Source organism: Rousettus aegyptiacus, unplaced genomic scaffold, assembly GCF_014176215.1.
Source record: "Rousettus aegyptiacus isolate mRouAeg1 unplaced genomic scaffold, mRouAeg1.p scaffold_m13_p_11, whole genome shotgun sequence".
Lineage (NCBI taxonomy): Eukaryota > Metazoa > Chordata > Mammalia > Chiroptera > Pteropodidae > Rousettus > Rousettus aegyptiacus.
In genome coordinates this window covers 94011283-94030221 of record NW_023416286.1, presented here as the reverse complement: position 1 = coordinate 94030221, position 18939 = coordinate 94011283, and the positions used below count along the sequence as shown (strand labels likewise).

General features: G+C 50.6%; 1 protein-coding gene and 1 long non-coding RNA gene across 2 annotated transcripts in view; one reads left to right on the top strand and one right to left on the bottom strand.

Annotated features, from left to right (window-relative positions):
* Positions 1 to 4191, top strand: part of CSMD1 (CUB and Sushi multiple domains 1) — a 1035440-nt gene extending 1031249 nt beyond the window's left edge. The window contains exons 69-70 of the mRNA XM_036228983.1: positions 1738 to 1870; positions 3974 to 4191. Coding sequence (XP_036084876.1) covers positions 1738 to 1870; positions 3974 to 4133 — 293 coding nt within the window. The 3' untranslated portion in view covers positions 4134 to 4191. The remainder of the gene's footprint in view (positions 1 to 1737; positions 1871 to 3973) is intronic.
* LOC118609406 overlaps positions 1 to 10735 on the bottom strand; it is a 34787-nt gene extending 24052 nt beyond the window's left edge. Inside the window, exon 1 of the long non-coding RNA XR_004953428.1 lies at positions 10424 to 10735. This is a non-coding gene — a long non-coding RNA (uncharacterized LOC118609406). The remainder of the gene's footprint in view (positions 1 to 10423) is intronic.
* Positions 10736 to 18939: the final 8204 nt, after the last annotated feature.

The following is an 18939-nucleotide window of genomic DNA, read 5'->3' as shown; positions in this document are numbered from 1 at the left end:
AAAGAACGGAAATTAGGAGCTCCAAGCAGCCTACTGACTTGAGGGAAAGGTTGGTCACATAAGTCACCAGGTCCTTTCAAGCCGCCTTGGGGAGCCCCTCATGGCATGCAGGTTTTCCAGTATAGACTGAGGGTCAGGTATCTGTGATGGCCAGAGCTGCATGGTCTTGTTTGCAGAAAACAGCATCAGTTAATTTAAGCAGACCACAGGCTTACTAGAACGAGGCCGAGGGACTCAGAGGTTCGGAAGCCAAGGGTGACGTGTGGCAGCTTCACGGAAGCCAGCACGTGCCGGCACGCCATGAAGCCCGTGCAAGGTTGCGCTTCACAAGTGCAGGCTGAGCACCTGTACGTCCCGGCTGCTGCTGCGGGCACGGGGACCAGGGGGCCGGCGACCAGCATCCGGAACCTGCCCCTGCTGCACGCGGCCCGCGGTGAAGCGCTGCTGGGCTCAGGCCTTGTTCCAAGCGGCTGAGATGTCCAGACACGTCAGGTGGCCCCCCCTTTGGGCCCGGGGTCTCCCTGCTGGCAGTACCAACCCCCAGGCTGGGTGTTACTGCCTCCGCTCCGTGCCAGCTGCTGCGGCCACCACCACCGGGCGTCCGGCGTTGTCCCTGAGGCTCTCGTCCCCTGACAGCCACGGACTCGATCTGAACCGTCTCAGGATGCTGCACGTCGGGGCGGGGGCCCCCAGCTGGCGTGACTCCGCCCGCGTGCCCATCACCTGGATGCTGAGATTCACGGAGGATGAGTTTCTGGCGCCGCGCACTTGCCTGCAGGCGGCGAATGCATCTGAAAACGGACAGTGAACTCTGCCGCACACAAGCTCGCACGGAAGGGTCTGAGCAAGCTGCGGGTCAGTGACAGGGAGCCAGGCCGAAGGCCGGTGATAAGAGCAGCTCGTACCAGACCTCCGGGGGCAGCATGGCCCTGCGTCTGTGGAAGCACATGGCAGACAATATAATTTTTAAGTTTTCACGTAAAAAGTCAAGGATTTCTATTTAAAAAGCTATTTGGTCATCACACACGGGCGTTGAGTGAGTGCTCGCCGTTAAGCCAGGTGCATTTCTAAATCGTGTTTTATGCGTACACTCTTCAGAACAAACTTCCTTAGTTGGCAGGAACCACTTAACAGATGTTTTCTGGGGGGATTTCCGACCTTTGCATGTCTCCCACAGCCAGGCCTGGCTCGCCTCTCAGGGGATGCGGACACTTGAGCGATCATGCCTCTGTCGTGGCGTTTGGGGTCCTATGTCCGCCTCCCCTTCTAGGGGACAGGAGTCACGGTTTACCGTTCTTCCACATTGTCATAGAAACCGATGTATGACATCGAGCCACAGGCCTCTTTCAGGTAGTTCTAAACTCCACGATGACTTTTGGAAGCTACCTAAGGGAAAGCAGGCTGCGCTCACGTCCTCGCGTGGAGAATGCCCCGGCGCTCACACAGCCCGGGTTCCCTTAGTGCTGGCGGCGACTCGTGCGGTGCCGGGGCCTGCGCCGGGGCGCGGGGCACCGTGACGGGCCAAGCAGGCTGCGGGGCCGGCCTCGCGGAGCGCTGCCGAGCGTCCCCGAGGGGTGTCGCGCTCGTGCGTGCGCATCGTCAGGGTGCACAGGAGCCCTGGAAAGGCCGCGCCCCCACTGCGCGGCTCTGCAGCTCCTGCGCCCTGCGGAGCCCGGGCTCCCCCGCGAGGCACGTGACGCGCAGCCGCGGCGACCGCCCCTCCTCCCTCTCTTGCAGAGCCCTCGCGCCCCGGCCGCGACCCCGCTCAGCAGCCGCACGGCACGAGCAGCGGCTCCGTCGCGGCCGCCATCCTGGTCCCGTTCTTCGCACTGATCCTGTCGGGGTTCGTGTTCCACCTCTACAAGCACAGGTGCGTGTGGCGCATCACGGGGCGGGGCGTCGGGGCTGGGTGCGCGCGCGCACGTGCACGCGCCTGGCCCTCCCGCTGCAGCGCGCACGGCCCCCTGCGCGTGTGGCCGAGCGCCGGCCCGCTGGTGCAGGTGCGTGTCTCCATCCAGTCGTCTTCTGAGGGGGCACTTGGGTTGGTCCCCTGTCCTGGCCACTGGGAACAGTGTCGCTGTGAATGCCGGGATGCACGTACCTGTGAGTACATGTTTTCAGGTTTTGCCGGCGAATACCCAGAAGAGGGCTTACTGGGTCTCAAGGCGGTTTTGACGTGCATTTTCCTAACAGCTAGTGCAGCTGAGCATCCTTCATACGTCTGTTGGCCTCGTGTCATCGTGGGACAGGTGTCCAGGTCCTCTGCCCGTTTGTTAACGATTTTTACTGTCAAGTCACACGAGTTCTTCGCATACGTTGGATGTGTTTGGCCCCTTCCTGGAGGCGTCACTTGCAGTGCCTTACTTTAAGGCAACACAGCCTCGGAGGACTATTCAACACACGGCACAGTTGCCTTTAACCTTAGAAGCGCCCCTATAAATGGCTGGTCTCAGACGCCTCGAGAGAGGGTGCGCGGGAGCAGACCTCAGGCGCTGAGCTCGGCGAAGGGCAGCATCTACGCCCTGCGTGAAGCTGTGGACCCCCCACCCCCGACCCCACCCCCCGCCTGCACCGCTGAACGTCAGGGGGGGCGGGCGCCCACGTCAGAGAGTGAGGGGGGGCTCTGACGCCCCAGCTCCGGGGAGGGCCACCCCGAAGCCACCGCGGGGTCTAGTGCCTCGCTGAGTCCGTGCCACAGGAGGGGCGCAGGGCCTCTGCAGCAGAACGCGACCCCTGCCCGGCCCCCGGGTGCCTCCTGAGCCCTCGCCACCTGCCCAAGGGACACGACAAGCCGCCAGCTCCCCCCACGCCCCGTGCCCTCAGCGGCCGGCTCTGCGCTCCTTCCCATAAAACCCATCTCCACTGCCCTCCATGGCCCTCTCGCCATCACCGGAAGCGGGAGTCCCAGGCTCCTGGCTCTGCCGCCCCACGACCTCCTGCCCTCAGCCCCAGAGTCTGGCCCAGCTCTGCGGTATTCCCCTAGCAGTGAGGCGACACTGGTGACTTGTGACTTGGGAGACGAGATGAAAATTTTAGCCAGCCCTAAGCTGCACTAGCATTTGGCTAAGTTTGTGCACGAACTTCTGCCGTTGGGGCGTTTGCGACCTTTCCCAGCTCGCAGGGCCGTGACAGATGGCCGTCTCGCTGACAGAGCCCGGTTCTCTGGGACCACACGCTTCCAGTGCTTTTCCCCAACGAGTCTGTGGGAACAGGGAAACCCACTCATAATCACTAAAATAAGTTTCCTTACAGGCGACGTCTATGCACTGTGGCCGTTCACATCCAGGCAGTGCTCCTGCCGCCGGCACAACGTCATCTCTTCTGGAAGAAAAAAAGAACTTGGGGGGCGGGGGGAGCAGGGTGGCGGTCAGACTAGATAGCTTTAGGTCTTTTCCATCTAAAACTCTTTAATTCTCTAATCGCAGATACTATGTAGGGCTTTCTTTAAACTAGAAAATATAAACAATAGTTTCGCAATGAGTTTAGTTCTTTTTTATAACTGACTCATTGGAGACAAACTTTCATTATAAAAACAGCCACATTTAGTGGCCATGAGTACGGGCAGTGACCCCAAGTTCATATTTATGTCCCAGCAGGTCCCAAGGCGGGAGCCTTGGTCCTGTGTCACGGAATACTGAAAGGTGCAGGGCCTTACTGAGGCCACGTAGCTCGTCAGTGACAGGTGACGTGTGAACCAAACAGCGTCCAGCTCCAGCGACGGGGTCTGCCCCAGCCGGCCAGCGTCCTCAGCCGGGATCAGACGTTCTTTGGTTTGCAAAATGGCCTCCTTTTTCAAAGGTCTGCGGAGGATGTCAACCGGCCGCTAAAAGAACGAACCGCCGGACACACGCGGGCGCGAGGCGGCCGGGCGTCGCCCTGGCCGGCTGAGCAGCCGTGTCCCGCACGCGGTCCCTGCCGCCGGCCCCTCTGTCGGGAAGTCAGGCCCTAACGCTGTCGCCCGCTTCCCTTGCAGGACGAGGCCGAAGGTGCAGTACAACGGCTACGCCGGGCACGAGAGCAGCAACGGGCAGGCGTCGTTCGAGAACCCCATGTACGACACGAACCTGAAGCCCACGGAGGCCAAGGCCGTGCGCTTCGACACGGCCCTCAACACGGTCTGCACGGTGGTGTAGCCCGCCCGCCCGCAGCCTTGCCTCCCACGGGCCGCCGGCGCCTCGGCCCGGCCCTGCTGCAGCGACAGTCACGCCCGCGGCCGCACAGCAGCAGGAACTGCAGGGGACGGCCGCTCGGCCCGGCCCGGACCCCGGACGCCTGGCCGCGCCCGCGGGGCCGCAGCGCCATCCCGGGAGCCCCCGCGCCAGGCCCGCCCGCCCCCACCCCCATGCCCGGCGGCCGCGCCCCGCGTGGCAGGAAGCCGTTCGATGCACCCTCCAGGGCTCGCGGGCGCCCCGCCGCACGCCGGCCGGCGGTTTCGGCTTGTTTCCACCCCCGAGTACAAATCCTCCGGAAGACAAGCATCCAGAAGACACCTGCCGGCGAGCGCGCCGCAGACGCGGCCCTGCGGCCCTCTGTCCTTGCGGAGACCCGACGGGCGCTGAGGACCCACGGCTCACCTCGCTGTCCTTTCCTAGGGCCATTTGCGAACTTTCCAGTCAGCTATACTACTGCAGAATTTTTGATGCACAATTTTTTGCACTAGTGTGTGACGAACGGCCGAGTAAGATTCTGATAACAAATATTCACACAGGGTTTACACACACTGTCCACTGTACATAAGCACCCGCTCGTCCCCGCCAGCTGGACACCCCGCCACCAGTTCAGCCAATGTGTTAGAAAAAGGAAAAAAAAAAAACAACCCAGACGTGGAGCAGGTTTTTAAAGGAGATAACGGCATCGAAGAGATTTATTTCATTATCGCTTCCTTTAGCTACGTGTTCGTGTCGAATTCGTCGCAGACGTCCGACGAGACAAAAAAGAGGCCTTCGCGTTCCCACGTCTCTCCCTTCCGCCCGTCTCCACCGCGTCACTGTCGCTGTCCCCGTGCTCGACCCAGCAGGCGCGCGGCCGTCTCTGTCCGCCATGTAAAAATGTGAATAGTAATTTATTGTAGACGGCGCGTGAGCGCGTGGGCTCCGGCTCGCCGTACAGCCTCCCCTTGGCGTTGCGTGTTTCCTCTCGATGTGCTGTGACTCCGCGTCGCGTCGAAGGCGTCAGACCGTGGGAATACCTTGAACTCAGTGCAAACTGTTCAGGATCCAAAATACCACGTGGTTCTTTGCAAGGAAAAACCACACACACTCCTCTTTCCCAACGATGTGTTTATATATTCGTTTGCCTTTTGTTTCATGCTTTATAATTCCCGACGAAAAGAATTTTCAGTGATTTTGTTTCACATTTAGAACTTAACATTGGTAAATTATAAATTACGGTACAAAGTAGCCATGATGCCCAATGCGGATAAAGTCAAAACCTGACATAGAAGACGTGGCAGTTAGGATGTTTACGTCGCAAACCCAAAGTGAAGATCATGTTTGTTTCTATTTATAACTGCTCGATGGAAAGATTCTGAAAAGACGGTTATTCTATTATTTGGGTTTTCCGTACCTCTTCCAACATGGCGAAAATCTTCCCTTGCTCACAGCCCAGACTGGCACGAGCGGACGCGTCCAGGGAGTCGCCCCCTTCGCTGTGGTGAGCGCGTTCACACCCAGAGCTCACACCCGGCTTTTCACACTGCCGTGTTTGTCCGCCGCACGTGTAAACGCAGGACCTCAGAATGAAAAACGAGCAAGAAGCCGTCGGGATGACAGCGTGCTTCCGAAACCGGGCGTGCCGATTCGAACGTCTCGGCGTCCCCTGTCCTGGTCCTCGTGAGGAGGGGGTACGCCGCTGGGAAGGCACAGCTGACCTCTTCCAGATCCTTCTCTGCCTTTTGAATTCCGTCGTCTTATGCTGAATTCTCTGCACGTCGCTCAGAGGCCGACCTCACAACGTGGCTGGCGGTTCGCTCTGCCGCCTGGAGCCTCCCGCGGGGTGAGGCCAGCCGGAGCCAGGCGCCCGACGCACGCGGGGCGGAGACGCGGGGCACGCGTGAGCTGGCGGGCGCCGTGCAGAGGGAACAGGGTCGCCGTGTGCACTAGGTGTACATAGACCGTCCGCTTAAATGCACTGTACATATATCTGAGTTCGAGTCACTCAAACGAGGTGCAAACGCTGACTTCCGAGTCCGAACCGGTGTCTCTCCACCCACATTCCCGACCCGCTCGCTGGCCGCCCACGCTCTGGACCCTGAGGGCACAGGACGCGCGCACGGGAAGCCACCCGTCAGCTCCGGGGTCACTTCCCTCGCGTGCACAATCGAACCGCCCTTCGGCTGTCATTCGAACAAGGACGCCCCAGGGGCCCCCCGCGGGCCGCTGGGCGTGGACGCGAGGGGACGCAGGTCACGTGCTTCAGAGCTGTCCCAAACCGCTGCTTCTTCACACGTCTTGCCTTTCTCCAGGCTAGCTGCAATAATTTTTTTCTTCTGTAAAATATTTTGTAAACAACGACAAAAAAGCTACTATAAAAAAGAGGACGAAGAAGGCTGGCATTACGGTCAGGAAACCCATCGTCACCCCGTCGCCCATGCTGCTGACACGAGTAGGTGCAAAAGACCTTTTTGTACAGAGATATATTTTTTATGAAAAATTTGTAAAATTATTAAATATGCTGTAATTTTTTGATTAATGTAGGTAAATTGTTAAAAAATTAAATGTTTTTACAACACAAAACTGTAATTTTCCCAGCAATGTACATTGTACCATCTCTAGCTGATTTTCGGTTCCAATCCTATCACACATGTATTAATATTAAAGTGGCCTGTTAAAACGAACAGTATCTTTTTTGTCAAAAAAAATTATGAAGAGAGTGTAACATAGCCTGTGCAATGCCACCTATCTTTAAAGCAAAGCAGAGTTCTAATTAAATATTTAATTTTAGATTTCCATCTTCGGTGTGATTATTGGCGCTTTGCTGGGAGCTCCTGAGCCCGGCGGGGGCGGGCATGTCCGTGGCGAGCCGTCACCGAGGGTCGAGGCAGGCCCACGATTCTCCGGGACCTGCCGCCGTCACGACATGCTGACAGCGGCGGGAGGGGCCCGGATGCCGGGATCGGCGGCCCCAGTGCCAACAGCTTTCTCGGTGGTTTGCCTTAAAGTCGATGAGAGCTTTCGGTCCCCTCCGAACCGGAATCAGACCTTTATCTCCATGATAAAAACATTTCGGGATGACGCTGAAAAGCGGCGTGGTGGAAACTGGGCACGGTAGGGGGAGCCTTGCCAACGTCGCCCGTGAAGAAGCACAGAAACACCACACTCACGGCCTCCCCCGGCCCAGCCTCCGCCCTCCGGCCACCCCGGTCCACGCAGAGGGCGTCACCAGCCCTCGGTGGCCCATCCGGCTGAGTGCCTGGCAGCTAAACGCAGTAACTGGCTGATTTTCCTGAGAGTCCAGTTATCACAAAACGAAAACAACCAATAAAAACAGCCCCGCAGAGGCTTGTCACCCACCTGGAGGCCGGGCGTCCACGGAGCCACGGAGGTATCAGCCACGTGGGCTGAGGCCCTGCCGAGTGCAGGGCAAGCTCAGGGGACCCTCCCACGTGACTCATGCACCCAGATCAGCCTGTAACCCTCTGGGTTGGCCTCGCCTTTCCCATTTTACAGAAGATGAAGCAGAAATTCAGAGAGCTGAGCGAGTTTTCCCAGAACGCAGTGAGGCGACGCGGATAAAGGTTAGTTCTCGCCCACTCCAACATCCTTTTTCACTTAAAGCGCACATGATTCCATTCATCACCATTCCCTCTTTCTGCAATTACAATGTTTCTGTCCTTCTAATAGGAAATACGTTTTGTGCTTCATTTGGTTGACAATTACAGAGGTTCGGGATTCCGGGAGAAATAAATACTCCACATACTCAGTTTTACATCCGCCCGAGTCACTCCTACATGACGTGGTCCTGAGAAGTACCTGGCGGGCTGCAGTGGGACTCGGGAGCCCCGCCACTGTCCCGTGGGTCTCACACATGGAAGTCACGTGTGAGATTTACTCTCCAGGGAGGTTTGTACCTGTCCATCTGCAAAACTGACCCGACACTTGGTCCTGAACACCTGTGTCCCGTGTGGGGCGCTGAGCACATGGCAGGCATCCTGCTTGCGGGGCGCAGGTCCTCACAGGGCTGCGGACTGCGAACCAAGTCTGCCATGCTGTCACACTCACTGCCGGGGACGCGGAAGGACAGTGAGGCGGTAGCCCGTTCCGAGCAGTGGCTCCTGACAATGACGGGTGCCCCTCAGGTGCTCTGGCCTTGGTGGGGCTGTCGTAGAGTTGGAGGGCTTTCCGGCTTAGTGAGCGAGGCAATCTGCCAAGTGCATCGCGACGCGTCCTGCCGAGGCTGCTGACAAACGCGGCCCATCCCCCTCCCCTCGTGGCGGTCCGTGTGGGCAGGCGTCAAGCACATCCCTGAGCCAGGACACACTCCTCTGCAGGGGATCTGTGCCCTGCAGGGGGCGACACAAACCCCGGACGCGTCTGCCCCGCTGACCCCACCTGGGAGGCCGGCTGCCCCTCCGTGTCACCTGCCTTCATCCCACACCTAGCCCTGGGTGTTCTCCTGTGACCTGGGAGTGCCCCACACCTCGTGACGACATTTTTCACATTTAATTATCCAGACAGGGACTCTCACTGACGAAGAAGGAATTAAACAGCTGCAATCGCGCCCACAGCTTTAACAGCATCTGCACCACGTGCCGCGGCTGACGTATCGTCTAAGGGCGCAGCCCTCACAGCCACGAGACACCGCCCCTGAGCTTAGGGTCTCTAAATGTGTGTGACACCAGATGACCGAGTGACGCAAAAGTACTCGGGGTGGCTGGGAGAGCTACTAAGAGCGTCCCGTGCAGTATTTGATCAAATCCCTTTGCATGAGTCAATCAGCCACGACCTAATGGTAGTAACGCCAACCGTGGCTCTGTCACAAGTCAAAAGTTCTTAGAACCAACTATATAATGTTAGAATGACTTGAACCTCAGAAATTCAGCCTTTCACGCGAGCACATACAATGGGGTAAAGACAGTCTCGTCAACAAATGACGTTGGGAAACTGGACAGACACAGGTAAAAGCAATGAGACCGGACCCCCCTCCTCCACCCGAAGTGAATTAAAGACTTAACTGTAAGACCGTAAACAATAAAACTCCTAGGAGAACACAGGCGGTAAACATTGCTCTTAGTGATATATTTTTTTCTGATACATCTCCTCAGGCAGGGGAAACAAAAGAAAAAAATAGACCAATGTTACTACACCAAACTAAAAAATTTTTGCACAGCAAAGGAAATCGTCAACGAAACGAAAAGACTGCCGACTGCACAGGAGAAGATATTTGCCAACGACACATCCGATAAGGCATTGCTATCCAAAATTTATAAAGAGCTCACACAGCTCAACGCCAAAAAACGAAACGATCCAGTTAAAAAACGGGCAGAGGACCTGACGAGGCCATTCTCCAAAGATGGTCAGTGGACACATGACAAGATGCTCAAGGTCACTAATCATTAAAGAACTGCAAATCAGTTCCTTTCCTAAAATAAGCCACTTCCTTACATTAGAGGCCTCTGCTTACACAAATCAAAATGTCAAAATCCCCACCCACCCAACTATGGTTTCTAAATTTTAAATGAAGCCCAGATCCCTAGATACCATATTGTTCTTATTGTCATTATATGATACAGTCTCAGTAACTATATCAGTTCTAAACAATTGTTATGCTATGCTTGGAGCTTCCAAATTGGTATTTATATTGGTATTTATATTGGTATTTATATTTGGGCAGTATTTTATGTAAAAGAGATTAATCTTGAAGCATTACAATGGTTTATAAGATGCCGGTACCGACTCTGGTCCTTTCTGACCCCGCCACACCCCATGTGATGTGACGCAGTCCATTGCAACCCTCTCTCTCCCTCTCCCTCTCCCTCTCTCTATCATTCCCTCTTTGTCTCCCTCCCTCCCTCACACACACACACACACACACGCGGCTCACGGGACCACCTGTCTGCGCTCTTCCTTGTTCCCAGACCCCCGTAGCTTGACCTCACTATGGCTCTCCTATCATCTCTCTCCTTTATTCTCTAAAATGGGTACGATTGTTGGTATAGAAATGGCGTGCGTAGTAATAAGTATTGGGATTTAAATCCCAGCTGTGCCACATAATAGAGAAATGATTTGGGGGAAGTTACGTATTTCACCGACCACAGATATTCTCCGGGCCAATTTAACAGAAGGGACAGAACTCGTCCGCAGAGTGATAGAAGGAATCCGACAGTTTAAAAAGGAGGGTCTTCACACAGGTATCTAAATCCACGTCGGACATATGCCAAATAAACAAATAAAAATCAAAAACAGAAACAGCGACAAAGACTCACCTCCTCACGGGGCTCGACGATGTGCCAAACCCTAAAACCGGAACAGTTTGGCGCGGAGCAGGTTCGTCGTGGACGAGATCGCCCCTGCGCTCTGCCTGCTCAGCTGGAAAGTGAGCCGTCGGCGTCTGAGAAAAGGTGCAGGTGTCCTGACCAACTCAGGAACCTGACAAGGGTGGTCTCCTGTCCCATGTCCCCAGCCACCTTCATGGGGACGCTAGCCAATGCAGTAGACAAGAGTAAAATTGAAATAGAGATACAAAGTTTTAAAGGAGGAGCAAACAGATGGAATACCTATATTCCTATAAATGCAATTGGGAGGTAATAGAGAATCCGATAAATTACTGCGGTATATCATAATTAAAGAAAACTTAATAGCATTTGTGTGTAAAAATAATAAGCAAAGATAAATTAGAACAGGAGACCCCATTTATAATGGCAATCAAAAACATGACCTCCCGAAAAGAAAGATACGAATAAAATTGACGGAACCCACGTCCCCATGTTACGTCCCCACGTCACGTCCCCACGTCACGTCCCCACGTCACGTCCCCACGTTACGTCCCCACGTTACATCCCCTCACGTTACGTCCCCCCACGTTACGTCCCCCTCACGTTACGTCCCCCTCACGTTACGTCCCCCTCACGTTACGTGTCCACGTTACGTCCCCCCATGTTACGTCCACACGTTACATCCCCACCTTACGTTCCCACAAGAAGGAGGCCGGCTAGCTTTTGGGATAGGAAAATTCACTACCACAAATATTTTGCAACTCCTTGTATGTGAATTTATCATGAACCCAGGGCACAAATAAACACACTTTTTTTTTAGTGTGAAATTATAAATATGAAGGAAAAAAAGCAATAGTAATATAGAAAAATTTTAAAGAACTGAATGCGGACTGGCCGTACAAGGTCTTAAAACGTACCGTGAACCCCTGTAATAACTTTGTGTATACACCACAGTGTTGGCATTTGAACATACGAGACCAGCGATAGACTCTAAGAAAGGAGTAATGCATAGAAAAATTTAATATAGGATAAATGATCCTACAAATCATCTGGAGGCAGGGGTGAATATATATGTATTTTTTAATTTTTATTTTTCCATCAGCGTTAACATTCAACATTATTTTATGTTAGTATTGGGTGTCTCAATATTTTAATAAATTATGATGGGCAAATGGGTAACGATCTGGAGAAAGACAATGAACTATAAATGCATTAGACATTTAAAGGTAAAAACAAAACCATAATGGTACTACAATAAATGAAGAAATTTTTTTAAAAAATAAGCGATCTGGGTAAAGAAAGACATTTTTTACAATAATTCAGTATACAAGTACCATAAAAGACTGGCAATTTAAATTAAATATGTTTCCGTATCAAAACACATCTTAGTCAAAAGATAAATGAAAAATTGGTATAAGTCGTGGCAATTCACATCACAAACTACTAATTTCCACTACCTGTGAACCACTGCTGGAGGCGACAGTGACGCAGGTACACAGGTGGGCAGCGCGAACGCATTCTAGGTTGCCCTGGGTGGGGAAGGATCGTCGCACTGTGCAACAAAGACAGCTTTGGGCGTGAAAGGGGGTCATGAGGAATAAGGGGTGACGTCTGCATCTGTCTGCACTGAGTGAGTGAGTAAAGGCTGTCACCATGCCCAGTGAGAGAGTGTCGGAAGCCAGCGAGGGTGTAGGGCTTCTCCATGGGCCTGACCATTCCGATCGTCCACAAGAATCTACTTCCTATTCAGAGTGGAGAGTAAATGTTTCGAAGATTTTTTTTTTTAAAGGGCACAACAGGGAACTTAGGGAAAAAGTAAAAATTTAGTAGCTGTATATAGCTAAATTTTAGATCAATTGAAAGCTACGCATGAAGGAAATATCAATATGATACTCAAAGGAAATACAACAGAATATTTGAAGAAAATAGTGCAGGGAAAGAATTCCCAAAGAAAATGAAAACAGATGACTTGGGGGGAAATTTCTCATTTTGATTAAATAAAAATGAAATAGCCTGTAAAACAAAAGACTCAATAACAAAAAATAAAATAAAATTGGGGAGAAATATTTGCAACACACACTATTTTTCAACATTATATATAGGTTCCAGTACGCTAGGAAAGTAAACTTCCCCAGGCGGTTGACGGAAAGTGAACGTGACCGTCGACGGTCTGCTGCAATGAGCTGGGCTACTGAAAGCACTAAGGTCACCGGACGCCTGTCAGGAGGTCAGAAGCCGGGCAGGGCGGGGCCTCTGCGGGCTGCCACAGAGGAGCAGCTGTGTAAAGGGTTCACGTGTGGGACATTCTGGGTGGTAAATGCCGTGAAGAAAGGGAGGGCAGTGGGCAGGCATGTCTTGGTGGCGGCAGTGAGCATTAGCTGTAGCTGGTCCAGGATGTCACCATCAGCAGCGTGGCCCCTGGGCTGCGACCGTCACTATCCGCAGGGGCCCGGGGCTGGGTGGGCATGTTAAAAGGTAAAAAAAAAAAAAAAAAAAAAAAAAAAAAAGCACATTGTAAAACCTGTGAAATACTTTTCACTGTATATCCTTTGTATCTTTTGCATTTTATATTTTTATATTTTATAGTACCTATAGGAATTCATATTTAAAGCAATATACTAAAATCAGTTAAATTTTATTTTTTACAGTTAGATTATGTTTAAAATGTAATGAATATTGTATTTAATGAGTCATAAGTCTGCTGGGAATGCCAGCACAGACGGGGGCACGGTGCAGTCGAATCACAAAGCTGAACTCTCAGAGCACCGAAGGCGCCCGAGACCAGGACACCGCGCTTGTCACTGTGACCGTGGGACTGTCGTGCTCTCGGATGACCACCTGAAAGGAAATAACGGAGTATTCTCGAGCAGTCTCGAATGACACAGAGACAGCACACGTCTCTGTTCCAAGAATCCAATTCTTACCAAAAAAGTCTATTAAAACAGACAAACTATGTAACTATACGGAACAGTTGTTTAGTTGTGGCAACCTACTGTCACGTGGGTAGGGACGCCACTTAAGCTGTGGAATAATGATTACGGAGCATTTGTGTTGTGTCATGAACTATTCAAGCTGCTCACAAGGATTAACCAATGGTGGAGGATCTTGGCATGTAAATAAATCACTTCTCTGTTCTTTTTCCTGCAATTCTCTACTCTGGTTAGCTAATTAAAAATAAATTAAAATGTCTGGACCTGGGAAGAAGTGAGTAGCAGTTCTAGCTTGGTGATATAAATGACATTGCATAGAAGTCATTGCCTTCAAAATGGCATTTTCCTATTCGAGTGGAGAATTTGCATTATTCATCAGTTGACCTTTTTATTTTATTGTGCACTAATTAGCTGTACAATTTAATTATGCATAAAACTCTAATTGATGTCATTAAGGGTGTCCAAACGGCTCTATTATTCAGTAGGAACAAACCATGGCCGTCGTGTGGCTTTGTCATGTTGTTCTCCAAACAAAGAAGCATCTTTCAGAGAGTGTATTTTTTATTCCTAAAGATAACTGGGACCTCAGAATCAACGGATGAATTACAACCAAGATTCAGACCTATGCTGGTCACTCGGTCTTATGAATCTATTAATTTAACATATGTTTACTCTGTGTAGTCGGCCGTCAAGATTCTGTCTTCAGATGCTCTCCCTGTATTTTAGAGAATATTAAAAAACTTAGGCTTTGTTTCGTCCTTTTGATCAATATCCACGGCCAGCTCTTCTACTCAAACGGAAGTATCTCTAAGTTTAGGAAATACATGAACTCTTTATAGCCATTAAGATGTTATTGCATTCCTTTATTATGGTTTCATTTTTCCTCTGGCTTTTATTTTTGGTAGAGTTCTACTTGCTGATACTTTAAAGCCTCAGTGAGTTTTGCGAGGTACAGCAGCCCCCCATACTCCCTCCTGCAGTGACACATTTGATTCTTTCAATTAATTTTTCTTATTTGCCTCTCCAAGTGTAAATATCATCTTTCAATTGCTAATTACTTTCATTTTGTGACCATAGTTACTGCATTTTGATGGAGATACTGCGGTTGGCCTTCCCCCTCCCCCACAATACTTTGCATTTCCCATTTTTCCCTTTCTTTTCTATAATTTTTCTTAGACCGGTACTGATTTTGACGATGAAAATACTCTTCACGGCCAAGTCATGTGCATCACAGGGTCACTTTTCATTTTCTGAACAGCTCTGTTGCTGTTAAGACTCTAGCTCCATGCCCTCCGATCTGTCTGCAGACCACTGTGGATTCTCCTCCGGGCAGCCTTCCTTCTGCGTGATGATGTGATGAACGTTGCCCAGAGGTCTCTGGGCTGCTTCCTCCATCAGCCTGGTTCCCAGACGCTCACCTGGGTTTCTCCGCCATTGCTCCGAGGGCCGCCAACCCCTTCCCCTGGGGGTACGTGTTTACTGTTCCTTATCAGCATCACGTTTAATGTTTCTGTGCGCTTTGCCCAGCATTAGAAACACCAACACTTTGAGAGTTCAATGACCTAGAGTCCAATGATCATATTTTTTTTTAATTTGATCTACAGGAAAAAGGATTATAGTTAAGTGAAAATTTAAAGATTAAATTATTTTAAACTCTATATTTGTATTTCTGTGTAACTAGACTAAAGCTATCCTCGTCCCTTTAAAAAATTATCTGTGTGTGTGTCCGTGTATTAAAAAGCATTTAATGTGTTCCAAGAATTTGAAATTCCTATTACTTTATGATATAATAATTCTCTTTATAGGGTAAGGAATAAAGTCCACAGCCACGGTTTTATTAGATTGTGTGTTTTTTAATGTCCTTATGGAAATAACTTCAAAAGGGGAAACACTGAAGAAAAATAGTTTAAAAATCACAGTAGAATGCTATAGAAAGATGAACCAAGGCAAATAAATCATTTTGGAAATGTCTAATTAGGCAAATACCTAAAATATAAACTAGTTAATCGTCCAGAATGTGCTTAATTGTCTATTTCAGTTTAAGACCAATTAGCTAAGGAAAATTCGACAATAGTTCCTGCCATATGTAGACTTTCAAGTTAAATGTAGATGACATACTATCATTTCATTTTATCTGTGATATTGCCACCCCCCGCCCCCCGGATTTAATACTGGTGTAAAATAATGTAGCTCAATTTTCTCGATACATCTCTGACATTTCCTAATTTCAATCACTCGTCTACTTCTCACATGCGCTGAAGCTAATGAAGATGGAAATCCTTTTACAGCAAATGCCATGACACATGGCACTCCACCGGCATCCGACATCTTCCTCATGAACCTTCAATGTCGTAAACCCCGCGTCGTGCCGCTTTGCTGAGGAGGAAAGTCATTTACCCGGGCAAATCAGTCCGCTTGCACCGTGAGCTCACCGGGGAGGCACGGAGATGAGTTATGATCAGTACATGTAAGTTCAACTTCACTGTGACTGGCATCCGTGGTCTTTTTCATGTGATGGAGCTGGCAGTTTCATAATAGAATAAAGTATTATCAATATTAATGAACATTGCTTTATTTAGAAAAATTATTATTAAACCAAAACCATAGCCAAAAGCAAAATGGGACGCCACCTCACCCAGTAACAGTCAAATGCTGATGGAGCAGAAATTTTAAATAAAGATAAATCTTCCAAACATGGTAAAAACCGCACTATCCATGTGACATCATCCACTAAACGCCCAACGTTCACGAGATGGAGATTTTAAATTATGTCTGTGATTCCTTGATCGATAAGGAAGTTGCAACTAAAAAACAGTATTTCACACATATAATTTTTTTTACACGTGTGTGTATATACGTGTATATGTAATATATACACATATCATGTACAGGGTGTGTGTGTGTGTGTGCGCGCGCGTGCGTGCGTGCGTGTGTTAGGTCGCCTCTCACCTAACCCTAACCCTAACCCTAACCCAACCCTGACCCCGCGGCTGGGGACAGGACATCCTGCCCCACGGCGTGTGGGGGATTGGGAGCTCGCTGGTCTGGGTGGAGTCCCCGAGAACTGTGAGTGCCTGCCGACACCACCCCGCGGGGGACCGCGTTTCAGGTGCGGGGGACACAGCCTTTCATGCTGGGGCCACGTCTGCCCCCTTCACGAAACGCAGCACGGAAGAGTCTTCCCCATGCCCGCGTGTGTCTTTGCGAGCAGAAGTCCGTACTCTACTCTGAGGAACACAAAATGGCATATTCGCAGGGCCACGATATAACTCATTCCCCCTTGAATTCCCCCACGTCTTCGTTCCTTTAAAAATATTACGTAGGTGATTTTATACACAAACAGAGTGATCATCTGACATGGCCACATTTGAAATCCCAACCATAAAAGGATACTTTGTTTGCGGAACACTTGACGAGGCGCTTACAACACTCACTCGCCTAGCAGAATCCACGTGTGATGCCAGCAGAAAAGGTGCAAGACTCATTGCGAAAGAAGAGAAAACGTCGCACATCATTAATTTATGCTTTAAAAATGAATAGTTTACTACTAATACTAATACTCGATGTAATATACATCTACGATAAGTCAATAAGCATATCGAGGGGCGGGGGTCGACAAAGCTTTGCGGCGTATTTCGGAGTTCGCGAGTAAAACCGAGCAAATGTAAAATTTTAGCACGTGATATAAGCAGCATCTAAAATTAGACTGTAACATCTGGATTAATACATAAATAGTGCAGAGCTATTGACTAGGCACTTGGGAAAATAAGGCTGGGTGAGAATGTTTCTGCTGTGTCCCATGTTTAGGTTTAAAAAACACAGCCACCTACAAAATGAGAAGAAAACATAGATGAATGTCTTTGCAAGCAGCTCTAGGTGACGGTACGCTGGACGCTCGGCGGCCCTTCCCTCTCTATCGACCCTCATCCCCGTCGTCGCTTGGCCTCATGGCTTAAAAACCTGTCCGGTTGGGAGACCTCTGAATTTCTGCACCTGGCCCTCGTACCTCCCCTGAACGACAGGCTCCACGGCACACCGTCACCCGGCGCAGAGGCTCAGTGGACGTCTGGTCCCGGACATGTCATACCGTGACGCCCCAGCCTGTGTCCCTGCTTCTTCCATTCCTAGCACCTCTCGCAGGAAGAGACACGAGCGAGGTACAAGCCTAAGGCTGGTTAAAAAGGCAGCCCCAGCCTAGGGAGGCCAGGTGCTGTGGGAGCAAAAGATAAAAAATAAGGGATTGTAAACTGCCAAGGTCCTTGCAATCTGTGAAGTCAACCAAGGATTGCCTCGCTTAAAAACAAAAATGAAAATAAAAAGGCAGCCCTCACACCCGTGGCTTTTCCTCTGGCCTGAATAAGGCCAGGATGGCAGAACTTCCGAACCAGCGCAAGCCCATCTGCCGAAGCCATAAGGATTCGTTTACTGTCGGCACAGCACAGTCTAGTTGATACATCTTCCCAAACGCGCGCCTGCCCCCAGTCTGTTTAAACTTAGGAAACAGCATCGCGGTCCCCCACGTGGCTCAGCACCCTGGGTCCAGCGGTCACCTCTCACCTAGAGTAACACGGCCACCTCCTGCTGGTGTGCCCGCCACCCCCCGGCCCAGGGCGGCCCTTCCTCCATGTAAAACATCAGGTGGACATTTTACAAATCAAACCCCGCTCCATCGCTCCCCTCGGCTTTTATTTCTCTCTCGTCCCTGTCCCCGCCCCCTCCTCCTCCCCTCTCTCCTTCCCCTGGGTCTTTTTGGGGGCGGGGAGGGGGGAGGTAATTTTTAGCGTATTCTCAGTGTCGCGGGGTGAGTGCGTGCCGTCCGGTTTCCCCGAGCGCTCAGCTCCTCTGTCCTCCTCGTCGGCTCCTGTGAGAGGGTCATTCTTACCCCGCCGGACGCGCTTCGACCTGACGTCTGCCTGTCACGCTGATTGGCATCTCTCGGCCCGGGCTGCAGACGCCGCAGGGCGGGCGTCCGAGCGCCCCCTGAACAGCGCCATCCACGGCTCCCGGGCCCGCGGGAGGCCTGCGCACGCCGATGGCATTCAGCGTCGCCACAGCTCCGACTCCTCACGCGGCTTCTAGTACATCACGGCCTGAGTTAGCATTTATCTTGTGTTGTTTTATTTATTTTTTTTAAAGACGGCATATTAATAAAATGCTTACTCAAATGTCATCACATTCAGGTATCATTTTCCAAAATGTCAGATGTAAATCAACACGATCTCCACAGTGTTTAATTCTGAGTCCATTTCTTTCATTTTAAGTTGTAATTTGAATCTCTTCTAGAAGACATTGCAAAAAAAAAAAAAAAAAAGAAAGAAAAATATGTATGATTAGCTTTCTTTCTGAGTGGACAAGTCCCCAAGATACGTTATCATCCTTAAAATTAGAGCCAACACCACCAGCCATGTACAGAATAGTTCACTTTTTCCTCTCTAAAATTTAGTAGATCTTTTAGAAAATCACAAAGCTTGGCTACTCATGAAGCCTCACTAACTGCTTTTAATGTACTTGCGAACTGACCAAACTTAGGTTGAAATGATTTTAGGGGTATTTTAGGGTGAGCTGGCACACGGCAGG